This window comes from Botryllus schlosseri, chromosome 2 (assembly GCF_051294905.1).
Source record: "Botryllus schlosseri isolate E-star chromosome 2, Bs_hap1, whole genome shotgun sequence".
Classification (NCBI taxonomy): Eukaryota; Metazoa; Chordata; class Ascidiacea; order Stolidobranchia; family Styelidae; genus Botryllus; species Botryllus schlosseri.
Window position 1 is genome coordinate 1,318,266 of NC_137237.1, and position 27,056 is coordinate 1,345,321.

General features: G+C 40.1%; 3 protein-coding genes across 3 annotated transcripts; 2 read left to right on the top strand and 1 right to left on the bottom strand.

Annotated features, from left to right (window-relative positions):
• Nucleotides 1–644: 644 nt before the first annotated feature.
• On the top strand, nt 645–9,303 carry LOC145432922 (uncharacterized). The gene is made up of 3 exons (XM_080309761.1): nt 645–2,307; nt 2,519–2,805; nt 5,532–9,303. Exons 1-3 carry the CDS (start codon nt 2,249–2,251, stop codon nt 6,161–6,163), a joined length of 978 nt encoding a protein of 325 aa, XP_080165887.1. The 5' UTR covers nt 645–2,248; the 3' UTR covers nt 6,164–9,303.
• Nucleotides 9,304–10,038: 735 nt separating this feature from the next.
• LOC145432900 (uncharacterized) lies at nt 10,039–16,790 on the top strand. The gene is made up of 7 exons (XM_080309733.1): nt 10,039–10,657; nt 12,570–12,712; nt 14,527–14,602; nt 14,887–14,984; nt 15,105–15,212; nt 15,755–15,849; nt 16,466–16,790. The coding sequence occupies exons 1-7, from the start codon at nt 10,586–10,588 to the stop codon at nt 16,639–16,641; spliced, it is 768 nt and encodes a 255-aa protein (XP_080165859.1). The 5' UTR covers nt 10,039–10,585; the 3' UTR covers nt 16,642–16,790.
• A 34-nt stretch (nt 16,791–16,824) lies between these two features.
• On the bottom strand, nt 16,825–25,653 carry LOC145432899 (guanine nucleotide-binding protein G(o) subunit alpha-like). The gene is made up of 11 exons (XM_080309732.1): nt 25,447–25,653; nt 24,931–25,022; nt 24,575–24,667; nt 23,475–23,635; nt 22,747–22,875; nt 21,174–21,303; nt 20,092–20,163; nt 19,604–19,691; nt 19,448–19,524; nt 18,893–19,026; nt 16,825–17,553 (listed from the first exon to the last, which is right to left on the bottom strand). The coding sequence occupies exons 1-10, from the start codon at nt 25,568–25,570 to the stop codon at nt 18,913–18,915; spliced, it is 1,080 nt and encodes a 359-aa protein (XP_080165858.1). The 5' UTR covers nt 25,571–25,653; the 3' UTR covers nt 16,825–17,553; nt 18,893–18,912.
• Between the last annotated feature and the right edge of the window lie 1,403 nt (nt 25,654–27,056).

Consider the following 27,056-nt stretch of genomic DNA (forward strand, 5'->3'; position numbering starts at 1 on the left):
TATCGTTGTATTTCTACTCAAATTTGGAAAAGTTGACCATTTTCTAGTTGCCAAATCAGCCATCAAGTGACCTATATACTCTTTGACGCGAACTAAATTCTTTGTCGCATTTACTGGCAGGTTTATCGGGTTACGCGAAATTACATGATCATATATGTGTCCTGGCACGATGTCTCCTCTCCCGACAGCAGAAGCTACTGATATCTCCTCAACAGCGTGTATGTACATAGAACTCTAGTTGTATATTGTCATCTTTTTGACAACCAATGTCTATTAGGTCCACAGTGCAGAATCAAGTAGCGAGATAGTGGGCCATGGACTGATTAGTAGGGCAAGTTTTTCAAAAAACAACAACTTTTTGTACAGCTTCCGGCAGCTTCCTATATACTCAGACGTTATGTAGTATGGCGTTTTAAGCTGTTTGGTGGATTCTTATATTGCAACTTTTTGCAATTTTTCGCCATTTTTTCATGCAACTTTTAGTAACTTTTTTGATTTTTCATGTAACTTTTTTCGATTTTTCATAGAAATGTTGCTTGATTGCTTGATTATTTCACTGTCATTTACATTTGAGGTCCTTTCTGATTTGACGTACATTCACGCTAGACTGCCGAAAATTTTATTTTCACTGGGTCAACACTGAGTTTCGCTACAGTGCCATGGATGCGGAACGATTCGAGTATCTCATGCCCTAATAATTTCAAGGAACTTTTCCACAAATGCAACTTTTTAGTGCAACTGTGTTAAAAATAAATGTAACTTTACACTGCAACTTTTGTGAAAAATAACTCAACTATCCACGGATTTGACTGCAACGAAAAAGTGCTCTACTGATTAGTCATTACTGATTTCTCATGTACGCAGATGAGACTACACTGTCGTATGCGCATTCAAGAGTCGCTACAACTGCGTGGTCGAACAGCAGCGACCAATCGCCCATTTCGACAACACCGTCAGCTACATCCACGCCCGAAAAGCTCACGACTCCGACTGCAGACGAACATAGTTCCGCCCCAATCGCTGAGATTTGGATGAATGGTAGCAGCTCCACGGTAACAGGGGGTGAGTGGTTTGCTTTTGGATTGGTCTGGTAAAATCCCTGATGTCGATACAGGGTTTTAACTAAGTAAGTATCAGTGGCACAAGTCAATCTTACTTTTATAGTTTTGAATTAAGTCGAGTTATTTTTAATTCACCACCGAGTCAGGATCGAGTCCGAGTCAGTGAGCAACGGGTCGAGTCCGATTCATACCGTTGAGACGCTAGTCCTAGTTCAAGTCGCACTGTTTATTATAGTTCAAGTCATGTTCAGTTCATTTTCACAACTATGATCTGGTGAAACGAATCCGTCGCATTAATATTATACCCATTTGTCTCATTCTCAATAAAATATGGTCAACAACGAAATACTTCTACTTGTTCTTGAGTGTGAATTCACGTCGTTATTTCTACTTGTATACTCGAGTACAAAGGAGGACTACATTGAGACAACCTCATCCTCTTGATGGGTTTATTCAAACAGATAAAATAATCGATTTGACTCGATGGATATATGACTTGGTCAAGTCATGCGCAATCACTTGAGTACGCGTTGAGACAAAACGCAAATTGACTCAAGTCGAGTCGAGTCATTTTCAAAATTGAAAAAATGACTCGAATCAAGTCGAGTCAATAAAAATATGCGGCACGTGTCGGACTAAATTCGAGTCGTGACTCGAGTCATTACAACCCTACAACAACTGCAATACAGATGTGTTCAAAGTAGTCCCCGTCGGTACTCAAGTGGAAGTAGAAGTAACAGTTTGCAAGTAAATAAAAAAGTAATTGGTCTAGACCTATATTTTGCCTGATGAAACTGTCAAGTAGAAATAGAAGTAGTCTAAAACACAATCACTTGATTAAAAGGGGCAAGTAGTCAAAGCCTACTTGAGTACTCCCCAAAAGTAGAAATGCTTCATTACTGACCACATATGCTACGACACTACAGTGATTGTTTGTATGTAGAATCGAGAGTTTGATGATATATATATATGTATATATATATTCATATTCATAGACTCAGACAAGTATTACTAAGCATCCGTACTGAAAATCACCAGGGTATCGTTCTATTCTTTTCTTAGCGACGTCTACGCACGAAGCCAGCGGCTCATCAGCTTCAGAATATCTCGACGCATCCCTGGCGACCAGTCCGACCACTACTGTGACGACAGAAAGGCCAAATATCGCCTTGATTGCGAGCGGCGCGATGGCGGTCTTCCTGCTGACTGCATTCATCATGACGCTCATCATTCTATTCAAAACAAGGTTTAGCTATAATTCTAATTCTAATCTAATTCGGTAAAGCTGAAAAGTTTCTAGTTCTTCTGCAAAATATTCAGGAAACCAGATATTAGATTGGAATTAAAATTACAGCATAAAAATAGTTCGCATTATTTCGTCTAATTATACAACTAGAGTTATCTAGCTGTACAACCCAGACTTGAATCAGAGTTTAAGAAAGTTTTCACCCACACAGAGCAGAATTGGCGAAGAGGAGCGAACAATCCTTATCAAACGAAGAACAGTCAGACAATGACTCAAGTCATGACACTGCTTACGACGTGGTCCAAGGCTCCAATAAACCAGAAGACAAGGACACGTACGACACGATGGGACAGTGGCGTGGTGGCAAAGCGGACGATGGCGACAATCACTTCGATGTTACGCCACGAAAAATAGCTTCTACTGAGTCAGAGCATGAAACATCTCGGCCCTCGCATTTAAAGTCAAGCGAATTGGTGTCCTGCTCTGCGGACAAACAAGGTAAAGATTAGAGCTTGGCCGATAACTTGACTTAACTAGCACCATCACCGACAACCCTGATATTCAGAATTCGTGGCATGTAGGTTAGAGCGCATTTCCAAAACTCCATTACGTTTATTTCGACAGCTTCACAACCATTGCTATTCTTGGACATGTAATACACTAGCAATGATTCGTATTGATACATGTGAGATATTATAAATATATTAATATTTTCATCACCCCGTCATCAGGGCAATTGGTATCATTTATAGGCCTATTTTAACTAAGAATAGGCACAATGATTCGAGTACTCGAATCTGAATATAGTATTAATTTTAATTATTCGAGTCGAGTAGTAAAGTACGATTTTTTCGAGTACTGAAATTATACGCTCCTCACCACTGAAAGTTAAATCATCAACGAGAATTGCAGTTTCGATGCTAATTTTCCATGTTGAAGCCTTGAAACCTTGATTGGCTGTATCGTAATATAAGAAACATATAGTAGGGGAGACCGGGGACAAATGTAACACTGGGCAAATGTAACAATCGACCTCGCCGCTAGTAGGATAAAGAAATCGCCTGCATATTTTGAGTGCACATGCGGTAGTTATGTCTTCTAATATACCTGAAATTACGTTGAGCTACGACGCGAAATCCCGGAATAATTTCAAAAAAAACGAAATTTTGTACCCTTGAGTAAATATTTTCTGATCTGGAATAATTTGTTCTGAAGAATACAACCTCAAGTGGTTACAATGCAATGTATGTAGCTAGAACAATGTTACCATAGTCTACCGTGATGATAGATAAACTAGGACTTGCGTCGCCGTGAAGGCACCATCCTGATACACTAATCATGGTCGAGCGTGTCAGGGGCAATTGTAACACTCTGTTACTTTTGCCCCGTTACAATATCTTTTCAATGCTGAATATCTGTGTTTATATGTTGGTATAACCATTTATCTACTGCAGATGAATCTTGCCTCAGCCAGAAGTTCAATACCAGAACAGACACTACCTGGAAATGCCTATTCAAACATGATCCTCTGTCGGAACGGCCATACAGAAGTGGTGGTGAATCTTAGGGTCCGGTTATTTCCGTGATTCTACTACCCTATCTCATGTTGATCGACTTTTGGCTTGTCGACCTTCAATGGTCATTGGTCACTTAAGAACTTGCCCATGACTGAATCCTCTTACCCTGACTTTGAGCACGGCCCACTTACATTTTGTCATTTGATGTGAACAATTTATTTTAATTTTGTACGGAACAGAAGAATACCATTAGCTTTGATGCCACACAATGTTGTGCCCTCGTTTTGCTACAGTATCAGCGGTCCATTCAACAAAGATATTTTGGCCAGCTCGGTTTCGCACCTTCGCAGATGACCGAATGCCTAACCCATCATGCACGCTGAACTACAGCACCTAGGTAGAAGAGGTCGAATATGTGTAGGGAGATGGTGGAACGAATGTGTTTCTTGTACACTTTGAGCTCATGCAGAACGAACGAAGGGTGATAATTTATTCAGATGCCAAAAATGCGATGGGGCGTAGCCTGAAAACGTTCAAACTTCTCTTTTTTAGTTTAATTCGATAGTATAGCCTACAATTTGTGCTCCCGTTATTGTTGTTCATTTCGTTTGTTTTTAGTTATAAATAACACTGTTACAATGGTCCCGCATGGGCGTTACAATTGCTCCGGGGTACGGGGAGATGGTAACATTTGAGCGACGATTTTCGCGACCAAAAATGTCTATGATTGAATATTGATTGAGTTCCATTTTAGTTTTTATATCAACTATTGAGGTGTTGGCTTCTTTATATAAAAGTTTGGAAATGAAATATCCACGAGAAAAACACGTAATGTTGGAAAATCCAAAAAAGTGTTACAATTGTCCCCGGTCTCCCCTACAAAGCTACGAACGTTACTGGAAATAGCACATTTCCAAAGCCATGATAATCCGACAACATTGTCACCAAGTGCAATGAAATCTGTATGGTCAAAAAATACCAATGTATCTTTTATGTGACGGAGGCATTTTGTTCTATGTTGAGGCATAAAAGTTACATATTTGAACTTTGACATAGTACTTTTTGTTGTGACGCCATAATGAGCGATACTTTAATACTCGACTCGACTCGAAGCATAATACGAGATTCCGAATTCAATCACTCAGGTACTCGATTTTGCCCAGCCCTAATTGTAACCGATGAGGGGCCACTATAATAAGACAAAATACAGACTTAAGTCAGTAATAAGGATATATGATACACGAGCGATGAAGTTTTATTGTTTCGGTTTAAACATTGGCCTAGTCCGCGGTTCCCATGAGATACATGGACCTCAGGTCAAGTATCTCTGTTCTAGGTTTAATGGGAGTCTGATTGAGGGCGGCAGAGATCATAATGTTAGCTTATCCGGGAGAATGCAAACCGTCTGATCAAACACTGTTAACCGTGGTAATCTAATTCGCTTGATTAATTGTTCCCCCAGAGGACTGGGGATAAACCTCGCGCGAAATCTACTCCAACTTTATTTGCTATAATTAACGGCTTTAATCAGAAAATCAGTATTCTTCCGGATAAGATAATTCTATGAAGTCCGACCAAAAAGGCTATACTTCAAGTCGTTTCAACACCCGCACATCTATTCCTGATATCGCGATATCATGGCGTTTCGATCTGATGAAGATTCCAATACAATGACTGACTAACATTTTACTTTGGCCATCTCTTCAGACTACCGCGATCTTTCGCATCCTGAGCGCCACGCCAGCGCTTACGAAGAGGTCAACGACGTACTGGAAGTGTCCAAGTGCGATAAAGGGGTTCGTGTATCTTACCGCGTGCCTCAGAGAAAGAGCGAGCCTTGCTGGCCTGCGGCGGGCTGTCACAAACCCCACCGCCTGTCAGACTTGATCCCGTACCAGCACGGAGAACATCAAACGACAGCCTTCACGAGATTATCGGACGCTATGTCGACTCAAGCATTACAAAATGGGCAAAGTAACAGCGACAAAACTTTTCGCTTGAGTACAACACGCGAAGATGTTTCACAGGCTACCAACATCGCGAAAGCACTCAAGAAGATCTCAGACGCTAATCCTAACTTGGCAACCTTGTCAGCTCCGGAACAACCCCGGATTTCGCATCTAAAACAGGAAAAGCCAGATACAGAGACGACAGCGGACGGCGTCTACAATCACTTGAACGAAGCGGAAAATATTCCTAGGCGGCGTTTCGAGGGCGCTGTGTTCTGTCTGCCTGAGATACCGGGCGAGTTCGGAAGCGACCAAAAACGGAAGCAGTCTCTGACCAGGTTTCAGATGCCTGGTAATCAAGAAGGAGAGTATTCTCGCTTGCAATCTTGAGAGGAACAATATACTATCGCACAAATGTGGTCAAAGTAATCATCGTTGGTGCTCAAGTAGGAGTAGAAGTAATTTAAGGAATTTCGACTCGCTTACAGCCTGTACACGACCTACTTATGTAGGCCTGGTTGATGACTCAAAATACAGCAACTGCTGCAGATACTTTATTAAAGCGACCAGCCGCTATACTAGGCTTAGTAGTGCCTGAAAAATTGAAAACTGTTAAGTAAGAATCAGACAGAGGTATATATAGTCACAGTAGTGATCGTTGGGACTATGTCAGAAGTGGCAGTGACGTCATGATTTTCTACTGAACCATAAGTACAAGAAGCGATTTCCTATTGCGAATAGGTAGACTTCGAGATCATAATGTTTTTTTTGTCGAATGTTCCCATGATCCCATGAAAACGGCTTATAGGCCCCTAGGTTGTAAAACCCTGCTATGCATTAATATTAAAACTATTTTTAGTGGTAAAATTACGATAGTCACGAATTTGTCATAGATTCTGTGCACCAAGTGTACAATCAATAATCAATAATCGTTGGGTTATAATTTTCATCTGAATAAGTTACACACAATGTACAATGCGATAAGACACAATGCGACATAACTAACAGATAGGAGGATGTCGAACGACACGCATCAGTAGCGATCCTTTGCTCTAAAATCCACCTCGGCCTAGAGTGCCCGATGTCACAGTTCTTTTCAATGTTGATCTTTTCAAAGCCGCGGCCCTTTTTACTAGTTCTTTCCATTTCTTGTGAGTGCTTTCTTTCTTCGGGTCTTTTTTGTCGCCATATGAACGGCGACTGCGCGGGAAGAGGAATCCCAGATTAACCTCCGACTGGAATCAAACCGAGTCCGCCAGCTTGGTTGGCGCTTATCGTTACGGCGTTTATTACAGGTCTACAGGGAAACCCTGTTATAAATTGTCCTTCAAATTTCACTATACTGCTTCTGAAGAGCTTCTTGGAGGTACAGAACTTCAATATACAATCGATTAGTATATTCATATTTAAATGAATCCGAATATTTTCGGCTGACACTCGTCAGGGGTAATCGTCATAACAACTAGTAGCGAATTGGAAAGAACATTGTATGTCAACTACTCAACACTTGTATCATAAGATATGAGTTACCGGCACGAAATTTCGAGTAATCGGAGCGAAGAGAGCGCTTAATATTAATATACCATGTACTGCTTCTTTATCTATAATCAATTATTCAAAATGTTTACGTGCCGTATACCTGAATCTCATCATACAAACACAACCATAATTTTAAGAGTCATAGCGTAGTCCTTATGTTCGTACAGTGACGGTATGAGGTGATATAATCAAGTGGAATATTCGGATAGAAATATTTGACTGCACGTCTATAAATCAGCGAATTTTTTTGTCAGCTGTCATTATTGCGATGTTACTTCATTAGAAAGGCCCAGCAAAGAACGAATGGAAAGCGTCTTTGAAAAAGACAGCCGAAAGATAAAGATCGGACGCTTACATCGGCCATTAGGCCGAGTTTGAGGTTAAATTGAGAGACTGCACTTGGTAGTTTCGTCATCCCCCTATATCTGCTCATGACATCATGGTCCATCGTGAGTGGACGAAAACAAAATAAACTGCAATTATTATTATTATAATGATTGATCCCATGAAGACAGGCATGAAGATTTTCTCACTTCGTAAGGATATTAACACTTCCGAAGATTTCTATTCCAAGTCCCTAAGCTCATGTCAGATCAATAACTTTTGTTGATGGACTATTCTACGTTCTGAATCATCATCGATTTCAAAATATGTCGTAGGGCAAAAACTTGACGTGATAGAAGAAAACCAGTGGCATTTTTGGGATCAGCACCCCAAAATTAGCATAACTCAAGTGCAAAGTCAAAGTAAACAAATTTTACGTTCAAAATTGTTGCCCAGAGTTACCCATCACAAGTGTCAGTCGAAAATACTCGGGTTTACTTCCATGTGAATATATTCTGCAATTGCATGCTATTATCATGTCCATATATTTACATAAGCTTGCTGATTTCACCACACAGCCTCGTAGATAACGCACCCTGTAACATTAACGCGCCGGAAAGTGAATGTAAATTGAGCGCAATCAAACATCCGATATGTCGGGGAATATTTATTGGGAAAACGGCGATACCTGTTTGAGAAATCGATCGAACAGCGCGCGAAAGATTCCAATATCACGGTCTTGCTCTAGGGGGAATTGAAATGGAATAATCCATAATATTCAATGTCAAGCGCCGGGAAAGCAGTTGGTGATATGATTTTCTCAAACGTTTTTCAGCCAATATATTTTGATCGCGATTTCGTTTTGTAATATAGTACGGGACCCTCCCGTCAGACACCTCATTTTGTCGATTCTTCCTTCTTGTTATCTGCATGCCTCTCTTCCTTTTATCGCGATTTTGCGGTCTTTCGAATCGATGAAATTATTAATAAAGTGAACTGAACTGATGTTGCGGTTGTCCTGATACAGGGAGAAACAAGTTACGATTGCCCGAATTTCATCTGTTCAAGAGTTCGCGACTCTCATTAAAATTTCAGTTATTCTAAAGTGACAGCTTTCCACTGCAAAGCACTTTCCCTTCACCGCAGTATATCGTTTGCAAGTTTGCAACCGACTGCGTATAGAAAGAAATAAAATCGTTTCCAATTGACCAAATCAGCACTTCATTTTCGCAGTAAAATATCCTTTCCACAGCGAATAACTCCCATCACCCTGTACCATATTTTCGAAGAAGCTCATTGGAGTGTTTGATTGCATTAAGGTACTAATCAAACAAGCATCTATGTTAATCTTGATGTATCTAACACGTTAATGTGCTAGTCATAAACTTGGAGTGTGTGGTTGTATTAAGTTTACCTCAATTTATTCACCATATCGAGGTATTCTATTCATTGATTTTGGCTGTAATAAGGTACCAGGCTCAAACGAACACATGTTAACTTGATTTAATAAAAATAGCAAAGAATGACTGGTGTCTTTAGAAAGAGAATCGCATGGGTATCTAATTACTCACAGATGCTTTCTGGTGATTCTTGAAATCGACCACGAACGAGACTGAGTAGCATCGCAATTATTTTGACTACAACTTACACAAAATCTCCTAATTAGCGAACGCATATCCGACTTTTGCGAGGCATGGAAATGTCGCATATTATCCCGATACAAAATAATGAAGCACGAATCAATATTTATGACAGACAGTCCTCCCTCTCATGTAATCTCCGCGCTTATCCTGAGAAATTTGCTGCGATATTTTCCCAGGAGGATGCTTCATCGATCCGGCTCTTCTGTTGATGCCAGTGCGGTTCCGCGCGCCGTGACGTCGGACGATTATCCTTTCAGGGAATACGGCCGTATTTAAAAGCTTTACAGATCAAAATGATCGTGAGATGGAATCCGATTCTTAAGGGGATACTCCTCGGGCTAAACTGTATATCGGATGCATATTCTTTAATAATATGGTAACGATTATTTGCAGAAATACCAGATGTCAAAGAGAGTTAAAAGGTTTATACTACAGTTCGCGTTGAATATGCGACTCGATGTCGTTGAGTAGTAGCTGATTGGAAGTCACTCGATAACGCATTAGTGTATAGTCAATTTAGAACGAACGAATGGATAAGTTTAGTTTAGAGGTTGAACTATATCAGAGTATAGGGTAGTTGATAAAATCAATTACAGTTAAATCCTCAAAAATAGATATGATCAGAGAACAAGCAATTATTTATAGCAGAATTTCGACCAGAGCAGGGGTTTTTGAACTTTTGTTTTATCGCGGACCCCTTCAAGTTTTGTGGGCGGTTGCGCGTACCCCCCAGAATTGCAGAAAAAAGTTCTTCGCTTTGTGGTGTTATCTGGGCTAAAGATATACTTGATGATTAAATGAAAAAGGTCATCACCTCAGGTTAAAGTCTACTCTGTCTATTCCATGCCGATAATAAGCTAACTAATGACTATAGACAAGGTGGTTCTTTATTAAATTATAGGCTTATTTTATCAGTGGCTCTTGTGCAGCCCATTCCTTGCTCAAATATGACGAATCACGTGAACTGAAACGTTAGAGCTGTAGTCGGTTACCTGTATACGCATGAATTCGATTATCACTGGAGAAATGAGTAGCTTCCAAATATAATCTACGTATCATCAGTACACAGAGTTTAACAGAGCGATAATGACCAGTATATATAACAGTAGGCCTACGTAGATATTTGGTATGACTTAGAAGCTATGCCATCGCTATTAAAGAGATCTAAGCAGAGATCGGAATTATTTTGATGCATCAAATTATTTTACAGCTGATAATGATACTTCCCCCGGTATGCTGATACATTTATTACCTAAAATATATTATATATATTCCTAACAAGATAGCTTCGCCTCATGCCTGCGCCATGTTACGAATGTCATTCTGCGTTATCATTTCGTTGGCAATGAAGGTGTTGAATTGTTCTGTGGGTAAAGAGGTAAGTGTATAGCCCCTTATTAGCGCAGCGCGTAGCTCTATTGTAAAGATGGCAAATGTGTCAGCTATTGATATAAGAAACGGTACAAAAATCAAGCCGCACCGCGATTGCGTACGAATTGTCGCGCTCTCCATGAATTATTGATGGGGTGACAATTGGTTTCTAGCCCCGAAAACAGCGACGTAGTCGAATTTCGTATTGCAAACAACGCATGTCACACATTGGGGATTATCCTGGGAAAGTTACGTCATTAAAACAATGTTCTGATGCCATGTTTTCGATAGCGTTTGCTTTATTTAACTCGAGATTAATATTCTTTAATGTTCGCTTTTATGATCAAGTATAAAAACGAAGCCACAAATATAGATTATTCAATTTGAAACGACCGCCATAATATAGATAACTAACCCACAGATACATACCTAACACATGAGTATATGGTTGGGCAACCAGAGGCCGCTCGCAATTTCTGGTAGCTTCGTACACTGTTATGGTAATCAATCAATAATCGCCAGATTATATTTTCATCTGATCAAGACACACACAATATACAATACGACAAGACCCAATGCGATGTAATGAACAGTTGCAGTCTCTCAAACTGGCATCCTACTCGGCCTTGTCCAATGTCACAGTTCTTTTGCGATGTTTTTATCTATTCCGCGGCTCGTTCTTGCTCTTTCCATTCATTGTGAGTACGTTCTTTTATCGGGTGTTTTTCTGGGCCTTTTTTCACCGTAAGAACAGCGACGCAGGGGGAGACGAACCGAGATAAATCTCCCGACACGGAATCGAAACTGAGTCGTCACCATTACACACTAACTCATCCGACAATGGTAATGTTATAGCTTACGATCGGGTTGCATTTAAAACAAACGGTATCTTAAAACACTTAGTTTAAAACATGTTTTAAACAAATGCCTTTTTGAAAAGAAAAAAAATTGTGCGATGTAGTCCTGGTTAAAGATATTTTTGGTCAGTTTATGCCAGTGATCGGAAGCCCTTTTCGTCAAAGGAGCCATATTCACCCTACATTTTCAACTGTCAATGGCAAACCACTTTGACGTCACTATTAAATATTCGTGATGTCATGGCTGAAAAAAAACAATGAAAAAACATATTTTAAACACGGGCCTTGTTTTGAACGTGTTTGTATTAATTTGATTTTTGTTTTAAATGCAACCCTACTTACGACCCTTAGTTTTGAACGAAAGCTGCTGTCGCGCTGATTCCGCAAATATACATTAAAATCTTGTCAGGTCACTGCAACAACCTCAAAGTTGTCCTTAAAAGTCGAAAATAGGTATTGTTCTGAACAATCAATCGGGGCGCCGCAAGACAATTACCATAGCAACGACCTATCGCGGAGCTGTGATTGGTTGCAACAATACCGATTTGTAACATCATGTGGTCGCCCATCCGATTTGGATTTAAAGAAAGGATTTGGTGATTGATTTTGACCAGATTTTGAATGGGATACGCATTCACACTCAAAGAGCAGAAAAGGGTGGTACAAAAAAACAGAGCTTAACTTAGAATTATTTCGCGGTAATCAATCCTACGGTAGTCTGTGCAGTGTGCATGCACAATTTGGATTAAAATGTTGTACTCGATTCGTGTACCACAGGTGTATATTCACACCCGTATATTAGGGGTGGTAAGCGGGTGAAAATACACAGCTTTTCGCTGAGAGTGCGGATTTGCAATCATTTTGAAGCGGGATTCGCTCTATCTGTTTGATGAACCGTACAATAACGAGCTACGCATCTATCCGTAGTTTAGTTATCTATGGTCAGAGACATCGTAACTGCTCCTGCACCGATTTGTAAGAATTAGCGATTTAAAAAAGCGGAAAGCCTACACTTACACCTCCGAATCTGCGACATAACTGAAATGTTCTGATATCTTCCAGACACTATCCACGATAGATGTTAAAATTCCACACACGCGACTTGACCGGGACCGGTCCCAAAACGACGAACCGATGGCCGCTTCAGAGTTTGACGCACAAACCGCCCGAAAATCGAGAATATCAAAACCTCGTCGGGGACGCAGGTATACTGCGATACGTTTTATAGGCAGTTGAAGTTTAAATGTTTGACACAAAGGCTCAATTACAATTTCATGACTGTCATGCTGGACTAAACGCAATGATTTGAGTACACCCGAATCTGAATCGAGCATAAATAGTAGGAGATGATTTTTTTTTCAAATACTGAAATTAAACGGGTGTCGAGATAGCGTCGTGGTATAATCCACAGCTGCAACACCAATGGGTTGCGGGTTCGAGGCCAGCTGAGGGCGATTCCAGAATTCCTACCTAAGGGTTGGAGGTTTATCTAGGCTCCTCCTCGCCAAGTGATCCGCGCCCAGCTCAACTATTTTGTTGACTGACTGATCCGCCTTACTGGTATGACCAGAGGCGGTCCGTAACGAAGTATACTTGTGGTTTTTTCAAGTAGGCATACTCAAGTAGGTTTGTCTACTTCCACGAACTACTCTAGTGGTTAAGGTCCTAGATTACTTCCAGTTCTTTCTAACAGTTTAAGCAAAACTACGTACTTCTATTTGTAACAATTTGGATATAGTAGAGTAGAAAGTAGTTTGGGGGTATGCTCGCATCAATTTTACGAGTGAAATTGTCGTGACAACTGGACGAAAGATCACCTGTTTCGTGGTAACTGATTGTATTTTCCAAAATTGCATCATTTGCAGCGTCCTTGAGGATTTTGCCTTAGTGGCGAAGATACGACTTGCAACTACGAGAGCCGCCACCTCCAAGTGTCTGCTAAAAGCGCACGAATTCTCCACTTTTCCATAGCACTGGAGTGCTTTTCAGATCTTTTATTTTCGACATCAGCTTGAAGCAGTTTTTAATGTCTTGGAAATTGCTACTTCTGTTTGTAATTGAAGAGGAATTCATGGTGTCACTTCAACTTCTTCTTCAACTTCAGCTTCAACTACTACATTTGTGCGCTGACAATGTCATATAGTCTAGACGGGATGATGCAGTTACAATATTCGAATAGCCTCCACACATATTTTGTAAACCAAAAGGCGTTCATGGCCGACAATCGCGACACTGAATATTCATGTCACCGCCAAGTCCAAATTAGTTGCGCCCACAGCGATATGAATTAATAATCGCTTCGCGAGTAGAGATCAAAGCCGATGCTCTCTAAGACTAGGGCCCGGCCGACTATCGGTTCGCTAATAATATCGAGTCTATATCACAATTTGAAATAAATATAGGTGTCGGCCATGAGAGATACAAAATATATTTATAGAGTATAGCCCTACTCTTGTTTCGCAAACCAGACCTATGTATCAGCAACATCGGATTGAGCTCCGGGACTAGAACTCTCTCTCTCTCTCTCCCTCTCTCTCTCGCTCTCTCGGGGTCAAGAGCTAATTGCAACATAGGACCGAATCGTATAGTTCAATGGCTCCCAAATTGATGATTTTGACAGATGGGGGATGAAAAAAAGAAGAAGTAGTAGTAGTAGTATACCTCCAAAAGTACTTGAGTAAGTGAATACAACCTACTTGAATACTGTGGTATATTGGCCAGAGCAGGGTTGCACAACTCGAAATCTTCAGCTTTTCCAGGTTAGACTAGAATTGGAATTGTAGCTTCACAGTGTCTTCTCAATTGATGTAGAATTAGCATGACTGGATTCGCACAGGAAATGCAACGGAATCAGATTTAGTTCATACCAAATTAGAGCTCATTCTCATAATCACGAGAATATTATTACAGCAAGCTTGCAATTTTTAGCACTAAACAGTTCTCCTGTAATACTTCAAAATTTCTTCGTCGTGCAAGTGCACATTCTGCACAATTCCAATGATCTATCCCCTTTTTGCAGCGAGAATCGGCGATTCCCAGGCGACTTTTCGAATAAATTTAGATATCCAGGAATCACCAGAACGAACATTTTACAGGTCGGTGCGATCTTTTACATGGGACGGCGACCTATGATGATTGGCAGTTATTTCGTTGGTATATAATATACTAACTATAGGACTATACGTAACGTATGAAACGCGGACGAAACGCCTTTCGTTTAAAATGCAACCCTAGCCCACAAGTTTTCATTCATTATGATTACGATGCCATGATGCAGCCGAACTGTCATTCAAGCATTCCTAGTTTACAATGTATAACTTGCTAGCGAAGCAATAAAAGACTACGAAATCTCCCGAATATATCATTCGCTACTTTTCAGCCTCTGGCATCAAAATCATATTCCTACAATTATACTGAGGACGGTTTGCAAGTGAACGGAAGTGTTGATTTTGTGTTCGAACGATTTGGAAAAATCAGGTTTGTAATTTTCGGATGTCCTATCTATTGGAATATGAATAGGACGTTTTATAGTTGTATTTAATAATAAATTATTTATACATTATCCTTGCGACGAAATTGCTATCGCCTAATTTTCAGCATATCGTCGCGATTTATGACGACCGGCAAAGGAAACTCCTGGGCGCAGCTCGTATCGCGCGACCAAGAGCTGAGTTTCAGAGGGATGGAGGGCGTTGTAGTACCCAGGTCAGACGTGTACAAACTACCACTAGTTCGTTGACGGTCAGCTATTACTGGTTTTGGAGTAGTTGTAGTTCTAGTTGCAGATTTTTAAAGTGTGTACTTCTACTGTAGTTTTAGTTTGGTTGCTAAAGTACTAACTAACCAACTAAAAAACACGTGCAGTCGTTTGGCGTAAATCGTGATACCGATGCTCTGTCGTGTAATGTTTTAGCAGCCATTGCTAGCTCAGGGTATTCACTACTTAACAGTGACGTGGCGATAGGCGGTTTTTGGGGATCGAAATCCCTTGTATTGCAAACTCGAAACCCTGTCCTTTTGAAATGCCAATTGCTCCAATATTTCTTAGCTCATTTGCAATTCTGCATGATTCGTAATATGAGTTATTTTAGTTGTGTTTTTTTTAGCTAAATAGTTACGGATTTTAAGGTCGTTAATTCTAGTTCTAGTTGCGCATTTTGAAAGTACAGTAGTTTGGACAAATCTGTCTCAGGTCATTGAAAAACATTTATTAAGCACCATAGTCCATTATATCCTTATCTCCACAGGTCGATAAAAGCGCCGGAAGGATGTTACGTAATCCGCAACCAAAGTAACCCAAGCATTCCAAATCCTTGTCAAAGGATTAAAACTGTCGTGGGAGGTACTCCTTGTTGTTGTTGTTGCTGTGGTTGATTTGATATTCATTTTGATTCGACTTGGCTACTATGGCCATTTATGAGCCCGATATCTCGTATTATGATTCCTGATCTCCCGACTAGCATATGGCAGACTTCCGCTCTAGGATATTTTAAGCCATCGCTTACGTTAATCACAAGGCGACGAGTAGCATAGATAAACCTCCACAACTTAGTTGGGAACTCGGAGAGAGCCTATTTGTTGCGGGAACTCTTTTCCGAGGAGATAGCGTAACGGTGGAACGTCCGGCTTCTTGATCGGTAAGTCGTGGGTTCGATCCACGGCTGGGTCAGACCAATGACCGGATTAGTAACATAGGTATCCATGACTTCCCCGCATGGCGCTCAGCATTACCGCGATAGCATGGAGGGGTGGTGCAAGTCTTAGAAAGCCTTACAAGTATAGTTCTGCACCTTCATTGGCCAGCGTCACATGCACGTCATGCACTCGTTGTGTATATGCACAGATCTTGTGTATTTATATCACGCCTCAGTGTATATGTCGCAAAAACAGAAAGGACAAAAATATACTATTTCCTATCCCTATTCTTCGCATATCTCTATAATACTCCACTTTTTCAGACAATCCAACTCGGGGAAGCCTAGTCAAAACGAACGTTATGGACGATTGTGACGTCATGATGACGTCCTACGACATAAATTGGCTGTGCTTCAAAGGGGCCTCGCCCTGCCTGATGGTCGCGATGCGTGGAGGAGTGTACAGGGTGGCTAATAAGATCTGCGCACAAAGTCCGTGATACGTGCGAGTGGATGCATCCGCGCACTATAGCTAGGTCTTGTTTTGAGAGAGAGTATTCAGTGCTTCTGATGAAAGAGATTCCATAACATAGACGATATTTGCAATATTTTGTACTTTTCATGCAATACATTATATCATAATATATATCATTTCGTTTCGTAGCGGATAGGGCTGGACACAATGATTTGAGTAATAATTTTATTGATTCTTGTCGAATAATAAGAGCTGATTTTACGAACTCTACTCGAACACTGAACTCGATGCCTGAATACTCGATTCAGAATCGAATCACTCAGGTACTCGATTTGTTCAGCACTGGACGGACTGTTGAACACATGCAGTCGGTCTGACGAATAAGGCTACGAATATATACGAGATACCTGATATAATACTTTCTCATGTTCATCGTTGGGTTGCCAGATCAAGAGCTGCTTAGAAAATATAGCTACTGCGAGTTAAGTATACTTCTATGTCGCTATATATCCGTAAGAATTCAGACTCGATAGATGGCGGTTATGGCGCATAAAGTTCACTACATGGTTCCCAGATATAGGGTGGACCAAGAACGGTCGGCGGAGTGGGAAGTGCTACTATACGAGTATGTATTCTGCGTTTATCGGTGGCTGCTGTATATCGGGTGTTTCGTTGTAAGGTTCAAGTTTTTTAGTCTTGCTGCAACACACACAAGTTCTCCGTCCTGTCGATCCACGCGCGTGCTAGCTCTTCGGACAACATGTTGCCGTTTGGGTTGATATATTAATATATTTGAAACGACTTGGTTCCACCACCGGTTGGCTCCTCTAGGATCTGAACAGTCTACGGAGTAGATTCCGAACGACCCAGATTTTCGGACAGATCATTTCCGAGGAATCATCCGCGTGACAGGAGTCCAGCATTGTTGATCCTTGCGCTGTGTGCAAAGGCGACCAAAACGATGAGCATTGTTACTCAAGTACAAGTATAAAAGTAAAGTCGCACCATAAAGAGAGTTACAATACTACTTCAAATGGAAGTAAAAAATGAACGTTCTGAAGCTGCTCAAGTGAGCTGTTTCTAAATGTAGATTTGGTCGAGGGGTCGTATACCTTCAGCAGTTAATCGGCGGTGGTTACTTTCGCAATGGCAAAATGTATCTTAGCGACTAACACAAAATGGCTAATACCAACACGCCAATAGGCACCATATTCCATAATATGTTAATAAGAAAATGTTCAATCCGAAGTGGAAGTAGAGTGCAATCGCATAAACATTCCATTAAGCATAGCAAGTAGGCAAAATCTACTTGAGTACTCCGAAAAAGTAGAAGTATTTCGATACTGACAACCAGACTTGAGCAGGGATGAAAACAGCACAAATCTATTGTTGGAAATCGAAAGTGCACGTAGCAAGTAGTTTTTTTAACATTCAAGTAGAAGAGGAAGTAGTTAAAAAACATAATCAATTCAGTATAAGTAGTGCAAGCAGGCAAAACAGCCGCAAACTCCTACTCCAGTACAAATAGAAGTAGCTATTTTCAAGCAGGGTTGTAAGTGTAACCAAGTCACAAGGTTCCGAATTATAAGTTAATCTCACTTTTATAGCTTGACTCAAGTCAAGTCGAGTCATTTTCAATAAATCACCGAGTCGAGTCTGAGTCCCAATCAGTGAGTATTAGAGGGTCAAGTCCGAGTCATAGTGTTGTGACTCGAGTCCGAGTCCAAATCATTGTGTTCACTGTTCAGTTGTGAGATCAATCCGGCTCAACCCACTTTTTCAACTCTGCTCGAGTGCTAATATCGTATTTTTCCTCAGTCCTGACAGTTTCTGGTCATCTTTTCCAAGTATAAGGACTGATAGATGAAATACCGATCATGTGGTGACTTTATTATTCTTCGAAGTTACAATGAACTGTCCGTCTTAACCGTCTTAGTCTCGAGTCATATCCTTTGGTTTGAGTCATGCACATAGACTCGAGTACAAGCCGTGTCAACACAAAACTCGAGTCGAGTTGAGTCATTTTACGCATTTGAAAAAATGACGAATGAAAAAATATCGTGACTCGAGTAAGACTCTAGTCGAGGCATTACTCGAATCATTGCAACCCTGTTTCCAAGTAAGTAGAAAAGTGAGCATTCTTATCCATAGTTTTATAAAAATATTAAAAAAAACTGGGAGAAGTGGAAGTCGTATATAATAACATGACCGCTGGAGTAAACAGTTGGCAACACTACTTCAGTACTCCAAAAAGGCATAAATACTTCGTTACTGACCGACACTTCACTGTGTAGCATCACAGAAGCGATGCAGACTCTAGGTTCTCTCTGATCACTGTGTCCATGACCGCGTGGAAAACCGTCTCGATGTGTCGTGTGTCCGTTGCAGTTGTGTAGTGAGGATAAATGATCTGCGTAGTCAGAGACGATAATTTGAGATTGAAATCTAACACCGCGCGGAATGACTATCAAAGTAACCGCAAATGATTTGAAGTTCTTGTGGAAATTATACGACAAATTATTAGCAATCATCGTCATTTCATAAATTACGAACGGAAATCACGATGATCTGAAACAGCGGTTATCAACCTTTATGAAATTGTGGACCGTTAAAATTGAAATGATCAACATAACGCCAGAATGTAATTACGACAAAAGTACATGACTCAAAAAACAAAGAATGAGGAACTTTAGTTAAATGAGAAATTTGTCGCTGTGTTTTCCGTAACAAAAGTTTATTAAAAGTTTATCCGCCGGTCGCTGTACTGAAATCAATCGTCCAGTATAACAACTTGGTCGCAGTCGCGCGCACTGGGCGATTCCGAAACTAACCTGCTTCGCGTTGGTGTTGAGTTTCAGGAAGTTCGATTTGATAAAATTTGCAGCCTCCTCCAAATCGTTATTCCGTCCTGAAAGCAAATTATATTAAGACGCATGTGATTGACGATTTCGGTGTTTTCGTGATTCGTGATTTGTCATTGAGCTCACCTTGATATTCGGGGAAGTAGATTCGCAAATGCCTTTTTGTTCGTTTAATCTTCTTCTCGAATAAGTCGAACTTGTTTAAGAACAGAATCTGTTGTTGAAAGATTTGAAACAAAGTCTTTAAAATGCGATTATAAGTCGTCATATACAAGCAGATTATATCCGTTATAACAGAAGTTGTTGACATATGTGAAATGCTGCATGGTGTTCTTGTTGGAGACCACTAACTTGTCATAAAATGAAACTTCTGCGGATATTTAAAAAATAATTAATCAAAATTAGGTAAGTAAGGAGAAATAAACAATAAGATTCACAATAATACATAGGAATATAACCCTGATTACTGAACATTTTTGAAAACGGAGTCAAAAGGTTTTTTTGACTGTGGTTAAAACCGCGTCTGATCAGTTCTGATCTCACTTAACCGACATATAGTAAGACTAGTCTGACATAGTTGTTTTTTTATCAACAAGAAATAATCTCAAACTCACCATGGAAGTTTGTCTAAAGAAAGCGTTGTTGCAAATAGAACCGAATAGTTTCAGGCTTTCGCGCAGGCGATTCTGCGATAGAAGAGCGTCAAGAAATCATATTAGGAAATAAATCAATGCCTGAAGGAAAATGCTATGCCGAGTTAAGCGAGATACATTTCTCTATTGTAGTAGGACCTAGAGATATCTCAACTTCCAGATATTTCTGTATGGACCGCACTAAAACATATTATGTGTCTGAACTTAAGTTTAAAAACAGTTGAAGGGTTCTATGAGCTATCGCGACATCGATGATCCGTCGTTTACAGTCATCGAGTTCGGTTGGTAAGCTTGATCCGATGTCTTCAAAATTTGAAAGGACAGAAATGATCCCATGAGTTGGACAACAGGAAAATTTTCAGCTTTTCCGAATTAGATTAGAATTAGAATTATACTCAATTGACGAAAACTTGGAAATTGAATTAAATTGCCAATTGAACAGAAATACAAAAATCATGTTTACTTCATAATGAATCACACTTCATTCCCGTAGGCAAGAGAATGGCGTTCGCCTGTACAGTGTACTTGTATATCTCTCCTGTAGTATTTTTTGAGGAAAACCAGAAAGTAGATTATAAGTAAAATGGCAGAGAGAGAGAGCATGCCGTCTGGGAGCGGGTGAGAAGCAGCGCAAACCTCAAACGCCATTGTTGCGCAACCGATTGAGCATTCACACTATCACTCTCGTGCGTACTCGCTCCTATAAGCTGCTCAGACGGCATGGCTGCGTCACAATACCAAAATCCGTTACAATGCAACATTCGAGGCTGATCGTGGAGGCCCCAGGGCCACGAGCAGAATATTTTTTTATTTTCGCAATCAGTACCACGGTAGCTTTCGATTGATACCCATTATATAAAATTTAATGGTCTGCAAGCCGGTCAAAAATCACCGTAAAAATGCCTTTGACCATATGGAAAGTGTGGCGTAGAACAATTTCACTGAGCCGTGAGATTTGCCTATGTCCACACCATATAGGATACTACGGTTGCATTATAGATAACTAACCTACGTAGGTTAGTTATCTATAGTTGCATACTCACAACGCTCGAATCCTCCAACAACGTCATATCATAACCACTGAGAGCAGCTACGAACAAGACCGCACGCACGTGATCAAAACAAGCAATCCATTTCCGCCTCTCTGTTCGCTGACCGCCAACATCGAACACCCTGAAACGACCAGAGATGGCACTCAAGAAAAGTATACAAGTAACCATTTCTAGCACATGTCCCAACTTCTTCAAGACCAAAAGGTAGATTTGGCCGAGGGCTCGCATACCGATTGCAATTAATCGGGGGGTGATTAGACATTCGAAATTGCAAGATGTATCTTCGCCATAACTGACCCAACATGACTAATGTCGCTGCAAATATATTGGTGCAATTTTCCGAAAATATAATAGGTTACCATGACACATAGGGGATCTGTTGAAGCATAAGGTGAAAGTAATCAAGCAATACAGCCACTTAAGTAAGTATAGTGAGAGTAGACAAACATTATAGTTGAGTACTTCGAAAAAGTAGAAGTACTTCGTAATCAATTGTGGCAGCCCACCCATTAGGGGTGTATTTGTTATGATTTCCAGTAAATTCGGCCCTCGGTAACTTCGGCCGGTGAATTCGGCCCTCGGTCACTTCGGCTCTCGGTAAATTCGTCCCTCGGTAAATTCGGCACCCGGTAAATTCGGCCAGGGCCAGGGTAACAATCACAGTTACAATAACATTACCTAACCTAACCCTAAACTAATCCTAACCTAACCCTAATCCTAACCTAACCCTAATCCTAACGTAACCCTAACCCAACCCTAATCATAACCCTAATCATAACTCTAACCTCCTAATCACTCGATAATAATATAATTATGTTATATAATTCACATTAATAGTTGGTAATACAACTTTACACAAAATTCTTTGAGGGCCGAATTCACCGGTTGAATTCGGTCCTCAGTAAATTCGGCCCCGTAAATATCCGTGTTATCTCCCGTGACTGTGTGATATACGCATACCCTGACCTCCAAATCCCTCGATAATAATATAATTATGTAATTCATTCACATTTATAGTTGGTAATACATTTTTATACAAAATTCTCCGAGGGGCGAATTTACCGAGTAAATTCGGCCATCGGTAAATTCGGCCCCGTGAATATCCGCGCCATCTCCCACGATTACGCGATCTACGCATACCCTGACATCCAAATCACTTAATAATAGTATAATTATGTAATAAATCATGTTAACGGTTGGTAATACATTTTAATACAATATTCTCGGAGGGCCGAATTTACCGAGGTCATGGCCGAATTCACTGGCCGAATTTACCGAGGGCCGAATTTACTGGGAACCTTTGTTATAACTGTTTATTGTTATTGTAGTAGTGTTGTTGTTGCTGGGTCCACCAAGTGACTGGTTCCGGTCAAGTAGAACGAACACTTGGTGAACACATGAATGCGTCTTCTTTCTTGTCCAAACTGGCTGCTGGGAACGTAAAATAAAGCTCTCTGAAAAAGATTGTTGAATCTCAGCACATCTACAATATCAGTAGGTCCTCCACACCAACCATCTGTATACGGAAAGAAGGCCTCATCTGGCAAATCAAAGGTACAATCACCTGAACAAGACTCCGCAAAATCGAAACTGCGATTCCATCACACCGAGAGTACGAATTCTCACCCGAAGTACGTCGTCGACAGTCGGTATGTAATCGGGACCAGTCAGCCGTCGGATATGACTGAAGTAACTGAAACGAGTCATTGACACAGTTCGCCAACTGGAAAATTTTACCTTTTCCGAAATAGATTAGAATCAGAATGATGGCTACATTAGAATAGAATTAGAATGACTAAATTCGCAAGAACCTGAAAAGTTCCAGTATTTTCTGTCTTCAGGACATATTTACTTGATAACAAGTCACTCAAGGTCAACTAGTATATACTTTATCTTCAGCAAAGTAACACGGCTAGAATATTCTAAGCTTTACCAAATTCGATAAGAATTAGAATGACTGCATTCGTATAAACTTTGACCTTATATTCAATTCCTAATTGCAAAGCAACACAACAAAAATGAAGTTCAGTTCGTATCGAATCACAGGTCATTCTCGTAAGTTTGAGAATGGCAAATGTCCGCACACCAGCAAGCTTGGCTCGTCTCGCACTATACAGATCTCGTGTAGCATTTTCAGAAAATCCAGAAACTAGGTGAAATTTTAAAAAGTTACGAATTAGATTACAATTAGCCTATATTACCGGGAATTCGCTCTAGTTAGTCAAATTTTTCAACTAGGATTAGAACTAAAACTGGAACTAGAATATGGTATGAGCGGATTGGTACACTCACTATAGAGCCGAATCATTGAGTTCGTATTCGAATCCACGCTTCGCGGCAGCCCTCACGCTTCTATCCCTCCATAGACAACGTAAGGAATACGCAAGTTCAGGAGTCAAAAATCCGTCTTCGTCACACGCGCACTCGCAGCACAGAACGGTTTGGGCGTAGATCTGCAACAGACAAAGCCTTGTAGATTCGTATACCACAATACCGGAAATACTGTTCATATTGTCACAATGATCAAAGTATCGTAATTGATTCAATCACTAGCTGTTTTATGTTATCCCGTATTTCTGTCCATCCAGTGTGTCTAATTTCAAAGGGTATTCCAAGCCGTTTCGACAACATCCTATCTTTTCATTATATCGCAGTCTTGTGGCGTCTTGAAATGATGATACTTATAGTTGTCGGTGGTCGGATCGAGCTCAACCTGGAACCCATGGACGAAGAATTTCACGCTGCGTTCACACATACCCAGCATGTCGATCAGCGCGCTCAAATTTCGCCATATGGAATTTCCAAGTTTTTAAATTTTTTATCGTAGTCACCCTGTTAATTTGCCGTAAGGATTTGTATATGGGTCATAAATGGGCCTCAAATCGTAACTACTTAAGTGTATGGTACACGCGGGCAAAACCTACTCTAGTACAAAAAAAAAACAGTATAATTAGCATTGTAAATTTCTACCCAAGTGCAAGTAGAAGTAGCGATTTCTAAGTAAAAAGTAAGTATTAGGATTGGTTTTGCCTGAAATACTGAAAACTGTCAAGTATAGAAGCAAAAGTAGTTTAAATCGCACCTACTCTAATCAGTAGTATAAGCATGCAAAAGTTACTTGAGTACACAAAATGTAGAAGTAAAACTCTTGATTTCTACTTAAGTACACGTAGAAGTACTGATTTCAAGTAAAAAAGTATTCTATTACTAGTTTTGCTAAAAATACTGAAAAATGCCACGTAGAAGTGAAAGTAACCTACAATCCCAACTACTAGAGTAGGTATGCAAACATGCAAAAAGCAGTACTTGATTACTTCAAAAAAGTAGAAGTATTTCCTAACTGATCATCTCTGGATGTTTCTAGGACGTGAGGAGTCACATGTCGAACTTACTTTGTTCTTTAGACTTTGTAGATTTATTCGTAAAATCACCATTCCCTGGAGGACGAATTTCATTGAGTTTAGGAGGTTGTCGAGAATCGCCGGCTGCAAAAGATCAAAAGAAAAAAACTCAATATAATTGCAGCATCGCAATAATCCATCGCGATTTTGCGTGCGAATCTATTACATGTTTTGAACAGTGTTTAAAATATGCCTTTTGAAAAACTCGACTCGACTCATTAGAATTAATACTCGATTCAGATTCGACTATTGGAATCATTGTGTCCGGCCCTAAACGCGACAAAACTTATAGAGACTCGGGTATATCTAGATGCCCCTTTTGATTTCACAAACGAGAACTCGCATACCTTGAAAGCATCTCGTTCATCAATAGAAAATCCAGAATTATGGATAATCTTCATCTGTTTGACGAAAGTACTTTTTCCGCTCTCTCCTGGTCCTGGTTTCATCGAACAAAACAGATTTCAGATCAGCTAGAAACATTGCATAAAGCCCATACCCTATCATTCAATTCAATTCAATGTATTGCTAAAAATTTCATCATTTCAACACACCACAAGACTGCGATACAATGAAAGATAGAAAGGTGTCGAACGACTTGGAGTAGTCTTCGAAACCAGACACCCACCTGGCCTAGGCGATGTAAAAAAGGAGGCATGCACACTGAATGAAAATTGAAAGAAGATACTATAAAAGGACAGGTGACAAAAAAGGAGGGCATGTGTCGGAAGGCGAGATCGATATGTATTCTCGTTGTCCGGTAAACTAGAGCACTAACGATGTATTTATTCGTTATCATTGCGCCTATTTCCGGCGATATGTAAGTATCTCTCCTTCATATGGAAGACACGCGCATGACTTACCTAGCAGAAGCAATTTGATTACTCTCTCTTCCTTTCGAGCCATGAAGCTCAACTTTCTGTCAATATCGTGGCTTCGTTGTTTGGCACGCAGTTCGTCTTGGTCCAAGGACATGCATACGCCCATGCTATCAAGATTAGAATAGTCTTTTCTGACAAACTATAACAGCGAACAAGGTGTTAAGCATTATAAAATGAAATCCTAAATTTAAAATGAAGATAGGAGTATATACTGATGGTCCGAGACTTCGTGACTCGACAGCATCCAATGAAAAATGAGCCCTAATTATCATAAATACACTTCCTCCAATATACCACTACCAGACTCAGAGTATCCAACCCGAATGCACCTCTGTGCGAGACTCCCTAATTTGGAAACGAGATTTCTCTTTCATTATTAAATGACACATTGATAGAGATGAGAAATAATTACCCTGACAAGTTATTGGCGTCCGTAAGGAGGATACTATAGCGGTTATATATCTACCTACAATCACTCCTCAGAAATAATAAGTATATTTTCGAATATCTGGGTTTTCATTAAGAATATGATATAGTCTGTTTCCAGGTTGATTAAAATTGCCTCGAGACATTAGGGAATCGATTGAATTAATAAGAGGCTGAGGGTAATTTATCAAGTCTTTATCAAGCCTTTATTAATATAAATTTACGACATCCTAATCTGCGAATTTAAACAATAATTCTTTATCTGCTTCGCATAAGAATTTGGTTTATTTGGTGAGCCCAGTCGTGAGTTTGTATCGGTAACTTAGCCATGTGCCCAATCCAATCCATATCCAATCCATTTCAATCCATATCTCAGCGTCCAAAATCCCACAAGAATAGCGCCATTACTGCTGTGTAGCAATGGTTGAATTTAAGTGCACAGGCCTATTATTTAAGTCGCTGACTATGGCTTTTGCACAAGCGTTATATATTTAAAAGACCTAAGTGTTGGAGGTTTTTCTTATCCGCGTGAGCCTTGTCTTAAAAAAGCTTAGAAATGGGCCGTGTTACAAAGTCGGCACATACGGATTTGCAATAAAGAATATCCGTAAGCTGTACATGACCATTGACCATTGTTGTCGAAAAACACCACGAATAGCACAAACTAGCAAATATTAAACGACTGTATAGCCTACTTATACAGTGCCGGACCATGCACTAACAGCTGAGACACGCCAATGTTGAATATACTGACAACATGGTATATATCCATTGGAAGGCTGAAGAAAGTTTGCTGAATGATGAAGTTGTAAGATGCAAAAAGTGCTCAACTGATCAACTTTTCATAGTCAGAGTTCCTGTTTACAAGCATTTTTAATCTGAAAAACATTCCACTTAAGTCTCGAACGTGCTAATATCTGTAAGGCAAGCATCACCTATATACTTCGCTCATCTATAATTTCAAACCTCTTATAAATGCAGTCAGCGAATAATCTCGCACTTAAATTGAAACAATATGACTGAAAAAAATTACGTATTCGTCCGTGCGATTAGTTCGACAATAGTATGTGCTATTCGATCCCGATACGTAAGCGGCATTTACTTGGAATGTATTTTAGCGATAATAATAAATGACGATGATGTAATCGCAAGACAAACCAATCAGT